General features: G+C 46.1%; 1 protein-coding gene across 7 annotated transcripts in view; it reads right to left on the reverse strand.

The window, feature by feature from the left end:
- Window positions 1-15,055, reverse strand: part of Dab1 (DAB adaptor protein 1) — an 803,063-nt gene that overhangs the window by 15,726 nt on the left and 772,282 nt on the right. For 6 of the 7 annotated variants that reach the window (XM_052718127.1, XM_052718129.1, XM_052718128.1 and 3 more), the window contains 3 exons: window positions 10,418-10,480; window positions 7,973-8,081; window positions 467-1,015 (listed from right to left, as the gene is read on the reverse strand). In XM_052718127.1, the coding sequence (XP_052574087.1) occupies window positions 467-1,015; window positions 7,973-8,081; window positions 10,418-10,480 (721 nt within the window). Of the gene's footprint in view, window positions 1-466; window positions 1,016-7,972; window positions 8,082-10,417; window positions 10,481-14,916; window positions 14,965-15,055 lie in introns of all 7 variants that reach the window. The other variant, XM_052718130.1, reaches the window with a different exon arrangement.

Below are 15,055 nucleotides of genomic sequence, written 5' to 3' on the forward strand. Positions count from 1 at the left end.
AAGCACCCTCACCTTCTGAGATCTTTCTGGCCCCTTGTTTCTACTTTTAAAAAATTACATTTATTTTCATGTTAATAAGCCAGGCTAAAATTTGTATGCCATAGGCTAACACATGCATGAATCGCAAATGAGCATATCAACAAGGCCATAAGAAACATCAGTGATGTTGTGGACTAATAACACATCTGTGTCGATGCTTTGTGTACTATTGTTTGTGAACCTTACCGCCATTATCTGTCACGCAGATCTAGGACAACCTGCTATCAATGTTATGTAAAAAGAACACTAGAGAATGGAGTGGACGTGTATGCCGTGGTAGCCGAGTTTGTCACTAGAGCTATGGGGACTGTTATCAGTAGTACCAACAAGCCTGAGATGCTAGATACTGACCCCAGTAGCTAGCTTAGTGACCAGAAAAAAGGCATGATACTCAACAGGTTTTCGAACCCAATGAAAGGACACTCACGTGAGTTGGTGGACGGCGTGGTGGAAGTCACAGGTGTCAGATTCAATTGGGAGATGTCAAAGTCATCACAGTCGTCTGTATCTTGTGCCACCCCGACTTTGTTGAAGTAACTGGAGAAGGCCTCTGAGGTACAGGTCAGGGAGGGCTGGTCAGGCTTACGGGAGGGCACGGGTGGAGGCTGGACCATCTGGAAATCCTTAAACATTTCCTTCCCCATTTTCTGCCTGGGCTTGTCACTCTGTGGACTTGACCTGGCAGAGTCATTCGTGCCTGGGACGGTTGCAAGGGGGGTGAGGGGACCTTGGAACATGGCAGCTGGTAAAGGCATAACAGTTTGTGTGGGCATGAAGGCGGTTGGCGGGAACTGCCCGGCCACAGTTGGCCAGGGTTGCTGGGTGGCAGGAAAGAGACCTGGCTGGCCCCATGCGATGGGCTGAGCTCCTGGCATCACCTGAGCAACGGGCGGCTGAGCACCCATGGCGATCTGCTGTTGAACGAGGGGCTGCTGGCCCCAGAAGGATGGGAGAACGGCACCCATAGCGACATAACCTGGAATGGGAGACAGGAGGGTCAGGCATCCTGAAGAGGAAAAGTCTGTGGATCTGAGTGATTGACAGAAATGCACCTCCCATTTACAGCGAGGAAGCAGGGGTCTGGCTTTTCACTTCAGCCTCTGGAGTTCTAACATTCAGAGTTCCACTTTGCATGCTGTCTGCCGACTGAGAAACTTAGTGAAAGTTAGGTCTCAGATACTTTCAGCAATTAAGACTGTTCTCAGCTGATCAAGCAGAGGCAAAGTGAAATCACAGGCAAGGCTGCCTTCCACTGAGATACCCCAGCTCCTGAACTATGAAATTCGGGAAAGTAAAGCAATGGTAAGAACGTTATTATTCCCCAACTCAAGCTGTGTTTCATTCCCTTTATTTATGACCTTTCCCATGAAGGTTCGCCTGGCCTGCCCCCTCCAGAAGGTAGATGTCCCGAGGTCAGGAGGCTTATGTCTTTCTCATGTGGTTGCCCCAAGTCCTAGCACAGTCTGGCCTCTGTAGACGTTCACTCAGTGTCAGGGACAGTCATCCACACCTTGAATATAGAATTACATTAGCCTTCAGCTCATCCCGCTGAAATAGAAGATAATGTATGCCCATCTTATAGACAGGGACCTGAAGCACTATTCTACTTCCTCACAAAATTTCTGCATGTTAGATACTGTTATGTCCATTTAGGGATGAGGAAAACTGATGCCCAGAGAGGAAAGGCAATTTGCTTAGGGTCACACAGCTTGCACAAGGTAGGATGAGGATCTAAACTGAGCTGAGTCCATCTCTAGTCAGTACTCTCTTTCTTGTGTTACATGCTCATATCCAATGGCCAAAACCTATTTCAGGTCTTTCACAGTCACTGGGTTTAGACTACCACGGAATGTGTCAGCACACTCTGGATCTACTGGAAAAGGTTTCATGCTTTCAGTGGTCCTCATGCTTCTCAGGGGGCACAGTGGCCACTTACATGGACACCTAAGCCTAAGAGACAAGTGGTCATTCAGTCATGGCAGAGGGTAGAGAAGCTAGACTTGCCCAAAGAAGCATTTTAATGGCTACCAGAATGAAGTTACAGGTGCAGTACAGTGAGATCAGAACAAAAGGGAGCGGACTCAGGGTATCCTAGCAACGTCTAAAGGGATGATGGACAGGTGCTGTGGCAATGATAACATCATTGTTCATATCAGTAACTCTGGTGAGCCCACAGTGATTGCATACAGACAACCTTGTTCTAGTCTCAGATTCAACTGTCCCTCAACAGACTAATTCAGGGTCAAGTCAACAATCAAAGTCTGGTCACTTCTACACCTCCCTGCCATGCTGCCCCAGGAGGAAGCTTTAGACAGGGCACAAGGACTTGCTGCTGAATCTAAACAGTGTTAAAGGATTTTAAACAATGAAACAGACATTCTACCAGACAAGTCCAGTTGTACTGGGCATGAGGGATACTGTTAAAACTTCAGATTTGTTCACACTGCTTCACCTGTTACCTACTCATGTAGTGACATGACCTACCAACACACTAAATGACAAGTGGGCCACTTGGTTCTGATGTACTTTGACATAACTAAATTATTCTTAGAGGGATTGCCACCCCCCAAGAGTAAAGAGGAAATTTGTGGGATGTTTTAGTTGTTATGGCAACTACAGGGAAGCCTGGGGTCTCATGGTATTTAAGGGGCTACCAGCATTTACAGCAGACATAATTTGTGAGACCAGTGCACAGAACAATGAATGATTCCACCTCCTGTTTTTGTTTTTTTTTTTGTTTTTTTTTTTTTTTTGGTTTTTCGAGACAGGGTTTCTCTGTGTAGCTTTGCGCCTTTCCTGGGACTCACTTGGTAGCCCAGGCTGGCCTCGAACTCACAGAGATCCGCCTGGCTCTGCCTCCCGAGTGCTGGGATTAAAGGCGTGCGCCACCACCGCCCGGCTCCACCTCCTGTTTTTGAATGGGTAAGCCTGGGTGGACTGAATGGCTCAGGAATTTAGTTTTTTTTTTTTTTTTGCATAGAGTCAACACCTCTGACTCCTCACAAACGTAACAAGTGTGCACACTCAAAGAAAAATATATTTCATTTCATTTGGAACATTCAAGAGTTTTCTTGAAAATGGTCATAGACAGAAACACTCCTCATGGAGGCTGGTCTCAGCCTATATTTTCAGCTGTAGCATTTACTGGTGACTCTATTATCAGGTAAGATCATCTTATTACTCATCATGTCCTGTAGTACGGTCATGCCTAAGTATTTCTAAATTGAAATGCATCCTTTATTATAAATCACTTTTCATTTCAATTCCATGCTATCAGTAGACATTACACTGATTAAAAATGGTGTCAGAACATTATGTTATTATCTATGAGTTTCCAAACTGCAGATATTTGTTATAAAAAGAATGATCTAAGCTTCAGAAGTGGTTACTTATCCATGGATCTTTCAATGACCCTGGTGACTCTATTGCCGATTTTATCAAGAGAGAAGAAACTGAAGCTTCCTACCCAGCCATGCCACCATCCTCCTTCCCAATGCTCTTCTAAACTGCAAATGCATCTGTTCTTTGATGATGGGGTTCTAACCTAAGAAAACCCACGGTAAACTCCAAATTCTGCAGGGCCTAACCTACTGAACAGCTTAGCTGAGCAGCCCAGTACATTGTAGAGTGACCTTTTTTTCCCTCCTGATTGCATGGGTGACTGGGAGCCACAGCTCCCTGTGGCTGCCCAGCATCCACATAGTACTGTACCACATATTGTTACCCTGGGGAAAGATCAACATTCACAGTGTGGTTTCTACTGAATGCTTATCGCCATCACATAAACACAAAGAAAAAAAAATCCTAAGGAGAAGCATTCTGAGTCACAAGTTAGGGGTCTGTGTGGCACTTCACTGTTTTGAGCATAAGGCTCAGATAAGGCTTGGCTCCTGAGCACCGGCTGGTGTATGGATCAAGAGGAGGGGCAACTCCACCATATTTTTCTAAGAGTGCAATGTAAGATCCACAAGTACTGTGATCTCTAATGGTTCTACTGCTGGTGGCAGCCCCCTGCCCCATATTTTCTTTCTTTTTTTTTCCCCCCCACAGGGAGCTAACAGATGGGCTAGGCACAATTTTTGGGAGAGAGCTATTAGCATGTCTCTCTGGCTTCAAGCCATCTGCTCCAGACCAAAGTATAACATTCAGAAGAGAAAAAGGCAGCATTGGGTAATTGGGACCATGTTGGGAGAATTTACAGATCTTATTCAATTTTCCTGGTTAGGGGAGGGGGGCTGTGTAGCCTGAGTTCTCCCCAAGCCTGGGGGCTACCGCTTTCTAGCCACAGGCCTTATGCATGCCTGAAGGGGATCGTCGGCGCCGGGATTAAGGCAGCACTGGTCTCAGGGAGCAGCTTCATGGCAGCCGCTGCAGCCGCCACCTAACAACGTGTTCGCTGCTGCAGACTTGCTAATGTGTGCAGCAGTGGAAAAGGATGAGGTGCCAAGGAACAGCTGTTTGTGTCACAAAGTTCGGGGAAAACAAACCTCTTCCCTGCTAGCTAACTGCATCCCCACCTTGCAGTTGTTTTTTTTTTTTTTTTTTTTTAAGTGTTAAAAATTGCAATTTATAACAAGATGCCAGCTTTGGAGACACGCCTACCCATGACTGAGAAAAGGAAAACAAAACCAGACTAAACTATAAGGAACGCATTGAAAACAAAGGGTCTCTGTATTTGTAGAGAACTTGTATGGTACCTCCTAGCCACATTGCCTCATTTGACTCATACAGTCATCCAAAAATATCCACACTGGATGCCTGGCTCTGATTCATTCTCTAGAGATGCAGAGGAGAAGAAAACAACAGCCGCCCCCCCCCCCCCCCCCCCCCCCCCCCCCCCCCCCGCCTTTTTGGTAGGGGAGCAGATCCTTGTAGTAAGCCTCTCGGGTAGCTATTACCACTATCTGTTTAATTTGTATGCATAAAATTCTACTTCCATGAGGGCACGGCTTGTACCACACACTTAGATGAGCAGCAAAGAATGGACCCCTGGTAAGAAGCACATACCATCCACCACGGAGCTCTTCCTTAGAGCATACTTCTGAGCAATGTTACAAAGGTATGACACCTCTCACAAGGCTCTTAGCACAGCTCTGGGAGGTCAAATCACCATCCCACATTTTATAGGTAAGGGCCCAGGCTCAGCAGAGAATGGGCGGGGGTCATCTACAGCCGGTTGGTGTCAGGGCCTACATTCTCCAGTCCACCCAGGCTACCTCTGCCATGAGTAGCCAAAAGACTAAAGACCTAAACTTTACTATATGCATTAAAAAAATTCCAAGAAGATAAAAGAAAAAGATAAAGATAGGGTAGGACAGGGCATATGTCCTTTGACTTTCATAATCAGAGCTATGTTAATAAAATAATAACAGCCTTTCCCACACTGAGTACCTACAATGCACCAGCATTTCCCAAGGTGCTTAATGATCTCATTTAGTTCTCATGGTATTGACCCAAGGTATTGTTTTTCAATCCAGGTATGAAGATACAATTTTGTCTCTGACAGATTATCTGTCCCGACATCTAAAGCCAGGATCCAAGCCTGGCCAGGAGATTTGGAAGCCAGCTAGGCAGCAGCTAGCTAGCTTTTGTGGGCCTGGTCCACTTCTTGACCTTGTCTCCCTATAGCTGGCTAGATAGATAACTTGTGCCAGGGAGACAGAGGTACAACAGCTGGTGACATTTTAACACCAGTTCAAGAGGGAAAAGCTCAGCCTGAGGATGACCTCAAGCATAGTTTATGTAAAGACAGAAAGCAAAAATACACTAATGCAAATTAATTTTAGACGTATGCTCTGAAAGTTGATCAGATTTTTCAATAATCCAATGAGATAGCATCACAAAGACAGACATCTGGACACATAGCTGGCTAAGTAGTAAGAGACTACACTCTTCAAGCTGGCCTGGGAAAAAAGCAGAGTGGTCCTGTGTCTAACCAAGCTCTCCAGGGCATCTGTAATCAAATATGAGTGTAGAGGGACACAGGAAATGACACCTGGTGCCATCTTGTCCTTTAAAGAGAGGAGGATGGACGTAGGAGGGGGTCAAACTTCCTCCCCTTGCCTGGAACACCCTTAACCAAGAAGCCTGTCTGCTTCCTTGGCCCTTCACCCTCTTGATGTTGCCCTACTTAAGACAGCCTCCTGTCCATACCCTCTCTGGCCAGAACTCTGGTGTCCAGTCTCTGCTCCAGGCATCTTTTCATCCCATAACTTGCACATTCTAAAGTGTTGCACAACTGATTTATACTATGGCTTATGACTCCAGCTAGAGGGAAGGCCTCTATGTTCACTGGTATACCTCAAGCACCTGGAACAGGAGCTGGCATAAAGTGGGCACTCAGTGAATACTTGTAGAGTAAGCATGTCCAAAGATTAGGAAGTATGGGGTCTAGCATTGTTATCATTGATCTTTATTGACAAAGCAGTATGACAATAAGGCTCAAGCGCAGGCGCACTCCTGAGAGACATTTTTATTCATGTTTAAAATGACACATTCTATTTTACTGTTCTCAAGATTTTAATGTCCATTTTGTACTCAGAAAATAAGTCATCATCACTATCCCATCTCAGAGATGACTAAAAGATTCACAAGGGAAGCTTGGAAACGAATACAGTTCCAGGTGGCCCTGTAGATATGTCAAGGCCAGTCACTACCAACTTCATTGCTTCTAAAAGTTTGTGATGATTCTTAGACTCAAGAGGAGGAGCTGTATTCCAGAACAGGCTATGAATTTTTAATTTATATACAATAACAGCAAGGTTTATATTTAGTAGCGAGAACTTGCTCCTAACACTATATAATTAAAATTAATTATTTACATAAAAAAGCACAAGCAGATTTGTATTCTAAAATATTCAAGCTCTCATTTGCTGTTTACAAGAATAAAGCCAAGAGAGAAATAGTGAGCCTGCAACTCGGAGAACCTAGGTGGAGGGAAAGGCAATACTCCTCTAGGCTCCCAGATAGTTAAATGAACTAAACTCACCCATCAGTGGCTCTTTCCAAGTGGAATGGCTTGGCTACCTGGAGTGGCAGATATCATGGGCACCAAGTATAACTCCTGAGTTGCCACCCACTTGTAACTTACTTGCAGCACTGTGACCATAGGTTACCCTGTTGTAAATATAGTCTACATATTTTAAAGGATACTTGGAAAATAAAAAGATGCTTTCTAAATCTCTAAAAATTACATTCTCTTCTCAATACACTACTAGCAGTTCACTGTTGTCCTACACCGCTCCCCATGTGGGTGGGGAACCTCTCTTTCCTTGAGCCCAGCAAGGATTTAAGAGGTCTGTTTCTTCTCTCCTGCACACCATCTTCCCTGCTGCTGGCTGAAGTGATCAGGAGGAAATGGACCTGTAGTGATTTGCATGTCTATGTGCATGATACCATGTTTCTCAAACAACCCCAAGTCTTTGCTTCTTTCTTTCTTTCTTTCTTTCTTTCTTTCTTTCTTCTTTCTTTCTTTCTTTCTTTCTTTCTTTCTTTCTTTCTTTCTTTTTCTTTCCTTCCTTCCTTCCTTCCTTCCTTCCTTTCTTTCTTTCTCTTTCCTTCCTTCCTTCCATCCTTCTTTTCTTGGTTTTTCGAGACAAGGTTTCTCTGTGTAGTTTTGGAGCCTTTCCTGGATCTCGCTCTGTAGACCAGGCTGGCCTCAAACTCACAGAGATTCTCCTGGTTCTACCTCCCAAGTGCTGGGATTAAAGGCATGCGCCACCACTGCTGGGCCTGAGTTTGGAATTTTCTAGGTGGCATCAATACCCACAGCTTTGTGTTGGACCACCTGCCCACTGACATGGCTGCCTCGTGTCTCCTGATGAGTCACAGGCGAGAACAGGGCTCCTCTGATGTTCTAACAGTATCTGGCACTGGTTCTGTTGGCTGTCTGAGTGAGGTCCACAGGAAGTAGGAGGGAGGAGGGTGGGCTTACCTGAGGGTACAGCAGCAGTGCCAAAAGACACAGAGCCAAACACATCTGCACTCCCCGGAAGCGTCTGGGATGACGACGGGAGAAAGGCATCACCTGGGGTTGCAGGAGTCTGCCAGACAGAGAGGGGCAAGGGGACAGATGCGTGAGACCTGCTCAGTAGTCCACATGGGTGGAGGAGATGGGAGTGAAGCGGGTGCTGCTAAAACAGACACAGTCCAAGTCACTTACGTGTTTCACAGGCTGTGGGTTGGTGACAGAAACATTATCTTACCCCCTTCCTCCAGACCTGCAGTTAGGACTAAATGAAACCATGCATGCAAATGATTATATTACTTAAGTTTTTCTTAAGCACCGTGCATGAGCATACAGTCGATGCTCAGCACATGATGGCTAGTATGAAAATTCATTTGAGCCCCTACCTCTGGAGGTTTTCAGGCCACCAACTTATTTCATCATATATGGCTTTCACCACTTGTAAGTGGTCAATTCAATCTGAAATGCACACACTTGAACCCTACTGTATACTCAGTTTAGAGCTTGCCATTGATTAGGTGGTCAGGAAACAGTTGGCTAAATAAGCCAAGAAAGCTTGGTGAGTGGATGGAGTGCAGGCCTGTGTGTCCTGGAGCCTTGCAGACTCTTGCTTGAACCTCCTGCTTGTAAAAGAGAAGGAAATATTTTCAAGACGACAACCTAACAACGGCAGCGTGTCTGGGAACTTCTAGTACCAACCCGGCCCAAGCTGCAGCTCCAGAAGGTCAGCTGCATGCTGCTGGGTAAGGTGAGAGTTATCAATAGGAACATCCACACCTGTTAACTGTAGGCTTTTGCCTACGGAGTGTAAGCCTGCTGGATGCCATAATATCCTTGCTGGTCCCCGCCCCCTCCGTTGGAACAGACTGGGGCAAGCAATTAATCCTGAAACCATGGCAATTAGACAGGGCCATTTTTAGACCGTCAGCTTCCGGGATGAACGGCTTTGTTCTGAGGATTACTAAACATCCATTTGGATGGCGCTTGGGTTCAGGGCCAGAAATGCAGCCTTGAGCTGCTGTGTTAAGCATTTTTGCACATAGTCAGAGCTGTTCACTTTCCCGCACATGGCCTCGAAGAAGTCACATGTCCTTCCTGGGTCTCAGTCTGCTCATCTGTACAATGCAGGGGATAAAGAAGAGAGGGCACTTTAGGCGCGCTCTTGCCTATTCTCTACCCCCAGCTGTTACCTGGGGGTGCTGTAGGAGAGAAAGGCTCATGAGAGTGAGTGGCCTGGCTTCTCTGGGAACAAGACAAGATTGCAGTGGACATCAGTTGTTGGGCACAGGGCAGCTGTGCCTGCATTCCCCAGTGGCAACTGTGGGCTGCAAGGGCCATCTGTCCTTGGTGGTGAGATCACAGCCCTTCCTCTGTGAGGTGCACCTCGCCAATGAACCACAGCACGATGCCTGTTTGCACAACTGTGTGGTGCCCAGAAGAGCAGTTCATTCCTCGCAGCTTCAATTGGTGCAGCTGCGGCTGACTGCTCTCTCTCCAGACCTCTGGGGAGCAGGCTGGGTGCGGGGAGAGGGGAACTGAAGAGGGCATGCTGGTGCTGTAGTGACTACTGCAGGGATGGGATTGCTGATAAAAGGATCCTGCACTGAGGTTCTATTTTGCTTTGTTTTTAATTCCATTTTTGTTTCTTTCTCTCTCTTTCCTTTTTCTTGTGTACTCTCAAAGGAAGGCTCCGTGCAATCTCCATCCTCTTGCAAGCAGTGCCCCAGATGCCCTTACTGAGCTGTGGCTGGGAACCCAGAGCTTCATGAGTGGCTCGGGGAGGCACAGGTCACGGTTTAAAAGGCTCAAAGGCAAGCCAGTGGGCAGTGAACACGGAGTGACATGGGGAGGGGGGGAGGAAGGTAGGGGAGAGGGGAAGGGAAGGACGAGGAAGAAGAGGCTTCCTTTCCTTAGCTGCCTACTGTGCTGTGAGGGATCAGGTAGATGCTGACACACACCCTCTCATGCTTCCTGCCTTGTTGAGTTTCTTGTCCATATTCCTAACTCAGCTACCTGCTCTTGGTAGGCACAAACTACATATCTTTTCTGTCTCCCTTCTAAGAGCCTGAAGAGCAAGCCACCAACAATGTCCTGTGGTTGCTGAATGCATGGTATCATTTATTCCTCAAACCAGAGGTGCTCATCTGAATTCTCTCTCCTTCATGGTAAAGGAGACTGAGGTTGAAGAGCAAGTCACAGTGTCCTGTGGTTGCTGAATGCATGGTGTCATTTACTCCTCAAACCAGAGGTGTTCATCCAAATTCTTTCTCCTTCACAGTAAAGGAGACTGAGGTTCGAGAGCATTAGTTGAAATTTACCAGCCAGTCTCTCTCACCAAAGCCCAGACTGTGTCATTGTGTGGCTGGGGAAAAGGGGCCAGGCAGCAGGGCTCAGAGGGCAGTGCATACTTACAGGGGGAGAGGTTATATCAGGAGGGGTGGACATGTCTCCAAAAAGTTCTAATTGGGTCACAGCCTGAAAAGACACAGAGAGAATCATATAAGCAGGAGAGTGAATGCTGCTGGGCTTGCTTTAAAATGTTAGATTGTGAGACTATCCTTTCCTCCATATTCACCATGTAAATGGTGAGGCCAGTCATTTACTACTGCATCTCATGGTCCCAAGGCAACATGCTTGGAAAGAACCAGAATCAATCTACTTCTCTATGCTGTTTTTCTAGGCTTCTTGAGTGATACCCATTTGCTACAAGCAGTGTTAACAGCGCTTCATCCTTATATACCATCAAACGCCAAAAACTATGGACAGAAATGCAGTCCGGAGACTGGTTTCTCTCAAGAGTGGAAACCACCCATCTAAAAACCATCCACCTGTAAGAATGACAAAGGATGACTATGGGGTCCTCTCCCAGTTAGTGCTCCCACAGCACTAGCCCTGAGAGCTAGGAACCATTATTCACACGTTCAGTAAAGAAACTGATTCACATAGAGGTTACACCAAGGTTACCCAGGTCAGGATATCAGGATTTGTATTTTCTATATAGAGAGCATGCAGGCAAACACGCATTCCTCCCGAAGCCTGTCTTTGGGATAAAAAATGTGGTTGGATGAAAAGAAAACATTTCATTTAATACCAGGAAGGGCATCAAAACCAGCCCAGTATACACACTATCAATCACTCCCAGGAACTCCATCCCTACAGACACTGGACCATCCATCTTCCCATCCATCATATGGGGTATGTGAGGGAGCCTGGCCATAGAGCAGAAGAACCCTTTTAAGATACACTTAGAAATTAATCTGCATACACTTTAGCTTCAGGGACCATAGGGATTCTTTGGCCAGGAACCAAATGTCCTGACTTAATTATGCAAAGCACATAATCACACACCTTGCGCGAGCCTGTCCACTGAGCAAAAACTATTTTCCATTCATCTTCAGATCTTAAGCGAGGGCTCGTGATGCAGGCAGCCACAAAACCCAGTTACCAGAAGGTACAGGAAGATGTTGGCTGCCCTGCTACTCTGGTCCCCCACTGACACTCAGCTTTTGCATGGTCATAGTTGGAGCTATAGGATTCATACCAAAAGAGGAACGACCATTTCTTCCGATGCGTGAGGCAGCTCTGAGCTCAGGAGAAGGCCCCATCGTGGGGTGTGCATGTTGCTTCTAACCATTTCAAGCATCTCTCAAGCTTCTCTTCCTCAGCTGGATGATGGAATTGATAATATCCCCTTATATGTTATAGATTCACTGTCCCTAATCTGAAAACACAAAACCTCAAATATTCCAAATCCCAAGCATTCTAAGTGTTGATATGATGCCATAAGTGGAAAATTCCACACCGGACTCCTTGTAAGGGTCATGATAAAAATGCTGGGACACTAAACATGCTGTATGAAGTCACATGCAAGGTATGGATAGAGGTTATATATGAGGCAGAAAGGAATTTTGTATTTAGACTTTGGTTCAGTCCCCAAGGTATGCCATTCTGAATATGTCAAAACCAAGTGTTTTGCTGCTACCCAAGAACACAACATTCTTCCCTCCAAACCCTGAAGAAGCATAAGGTGCTGGGCACCGCACTAGGTGTTAGGGCACAGAACGGGGAACGGCCAAGCCCCAACCGCAGGGAGTGATGGTCTGTGGGGGATGGTAGTCCACAGATGCAGATCCCTTGAAGGTAACATGACAGGAAGGGGTGACCAAAGTCTCTGTGGGGGCAACTGGAACCCAGTCTACTAGGGGCAGAGAATTTAGTCAGAGTTTTCCAAAGGAAACAGCCTGTCTCCAAATCCTACAGGAGGGGTACAGTTAGCGTGGCGACAAAGAAGAGGAAGGACCCTGAAGACACATGGAACTCCACAAGCCAGGGAGAGCACTGCTGGAGGTGTGGTTTGGTTTGGCACTCCCAGCAGGCCGCTCTCCTGGGACATGAGCGGGCAAGGGAACTGGACAAGGCTGAAGAGGCACTTGGGTACTTCTCACGGGTCTCCCTCCCCGCCGACTCTCTCCTAACAGCTTTCCTCTCACACGGTGACAATCCAGCAGCTGGCGTGCACATGGCCACTGACAGCAGGGTGTGCTCCTAAATCTGGACTCTCTTATTTTCTTCCGCAAGCCTTCTTTGGCCTGCCAACAACATCTCCCCTGATATGGTGAAACCTACCCTTTGGTTCCTTCCCTTCTGCATGAAAGACTAACTACTTAATGAATTCAACTGAAGCTTCTGGGCTTCCTGGAGTTTGGATCTCCATGCTTATAAAACGGCTCAGAACTATTTTCAGCACTGGGAAAATATTAAAATGAAGTTAATAATTAAGTCACACAATTTACATCTCAAATGTGTTGAACTCACGGCATACTTTTACTAACATCGTAAAGATAATTTATTGGCTAATTTTCTCCTTAAGCACAACTTTTAAAATAACCTTCTTTCTTGAGATATAGCCCTTCTTCTTGCCAAATGATTTTCACTCAAGGATTAAACGAGAAAAACATGGGGAGGCATAAAACATAGGCTGTTATTTCGTTTCATTGGATTTGCTGTTTAAATAGAACCCCGAGTTAATTAAATTTTATAGAAAAAGGGGGTTCTTAGGCCATAAAATTAAAAATAATCTGAATAACCCCATATGATTGAGAATCAGGAACAGTATCTATTTTCACGGCCCTCCCCCATGTGAACTCCGGCCGCTTACTTGTAACCTAATAAACCATGTTCCATCTGAAAATACTGTCCTCATCCATCATTTTAAAGGCCTCAAGAGAATAAAGCTAAGAGTCCACATTTGTAAAACACTTTACAGCTCACAATAAGCTTTCCCATACATTATCATCATGTCTGACACCCCCTGAGCCCAGGGAAGTCAGCTCCATCGCCACAGTCTGTACTTTACAGATGGGTTAACTGAGGCTGAGGTGAGTGACCCGCTTGGGATCAGCTGGGGAAAAGGAGTTCGGGGTGCGTTGTCCTGCAGAGCAACCAGACCCCTTTTCAATCTATCTGCTGATTCCCCAAGCCCTGGTCAGCTTTGTTTAATGGTGGTAGTTAGCTTTATGATATCTCTAATCAGAAGCCAGGGTTCCCAAGAGACCTGCTACGGTGAACGCCCATGGGAGTCTATTTGCGTCTTCAGCTCCAGATGTCTGCTCATGATAGAGGAGGGACCTACCTACCACCCAAGCATTGTGAAGGTCTTCTGTACAGATGTAACTATAGGTGGCAGATGGGTTTCTTTTAGAAGATACTGGAATTTTCCAATAGTAGGTGGAGTGAGGCTGAGGCTGCCATGGCCGGTGATGGAGATAAGAAGCTGACAGGTTTGGGTCAAGCCCCTCAATATCTCCATCAGGCCTGGCCCTGGCCTAGTCACTTTGATTTGAACAAGTGGCAGTTTCTCAGGTATATAGAACACTGGAAAACTGCTGGCTCAAGAGTAGTCCCTTGCCCTTCTTTCAACATGATGGCAGAGAGTAGCCCTAGAACCCCCTGAAGGGAAGTTTCCATGACACAATCAAAGAAGGATGAGATGTCCTGGGCTGGCCCCCACAATACATTCTCTCAAAGGCTCAATCCCTATGTTTTGGGTACAGGAGATCCTGGGATCCTTCAGGAAATGTACAGGGATTCTTATCATACGTTGTCTACTGTGCCAAAAGAAGGGACATAGACCTGAGGACAGCATGCTCCTGCCCCTGTTTTCAGGAGCTGGATGCTTTATGGAAGACAGGCCTATACATTCAGTTCACACAGTGCTAAGGAGGGCAGAACACAGAGGGTCTGAAAGGAAACCCGTCTTCGGGCCCCTGCATGAGCTCCTTCTGCAGTCACTCATTCCTTTCCCCACTGCCTTCTCACCTGTCTATCAGGACACAAGTAAAGACTTTGCTGTATCCTCCCCCCCGCCCAGAATGTCTGGAATGTGTTAGGAGACCTCTAAAACACTGGTTGAATGAAACAAAGAGGTGTTATTGCCTTTCCATTTCCCCTTACGTTACAAACACACACACACACACACACACACACACACACACACACACACACCCCTATCAGTATCTTATCACACACACACTCACTTACACATACTTCCCTATAAGTATCTCATCACACACACACACACACACACACAACATACACACACACACACACAACATACACACACACACACACACACACACACACACACACACTTCCTTATCAGTATCTCATTACACACACACAGACATACACACTCCCCTGTAAGTATCTCATCATACACATGCACACCATTTGTACATACACTCTTATTACTGGACCCATGACATCTTTAGTTTTCCTGTGAACATTGCAATGGGCACCTTTGAGCAGTACAGAATAGAAAAATTGTCATTTATGCAGGTGGACGAGCACATGATGGGACACATGAGGATAGCCAGAAGAACTCTGATTTAACAGGACCCTAGAGGTCTTACCTTGGTTGCCTGAAGAAGCTCATCAAAATCCACTGACAGATTTCTGTTCTGTAACCACAAGGCATGATTGATGAACATGAAATGAGTGATGGTCCAACAACATGAAACAGTTAAACAGACAGGACCCTCTCATTCTTAC

This window comes from Peromyscus californicus, unplaced genomic scaffold (genome assembly GCF_007827085.1).
Source record: "Peromyscus californicus insignis strain IS unplaced genomic scaffold, ASM782708v3 Scaffold_5__1_contigs__length_169319896, whole genome shotgun sequence".
In the NCBI taxonomy this organism is placed as follows: domain Eukaryota; kingdom Metazoa; phylum Chordata; class Mammalia; order Rodentia; family Cricetidae; genus Peromyscus; species Peromyscus californicus.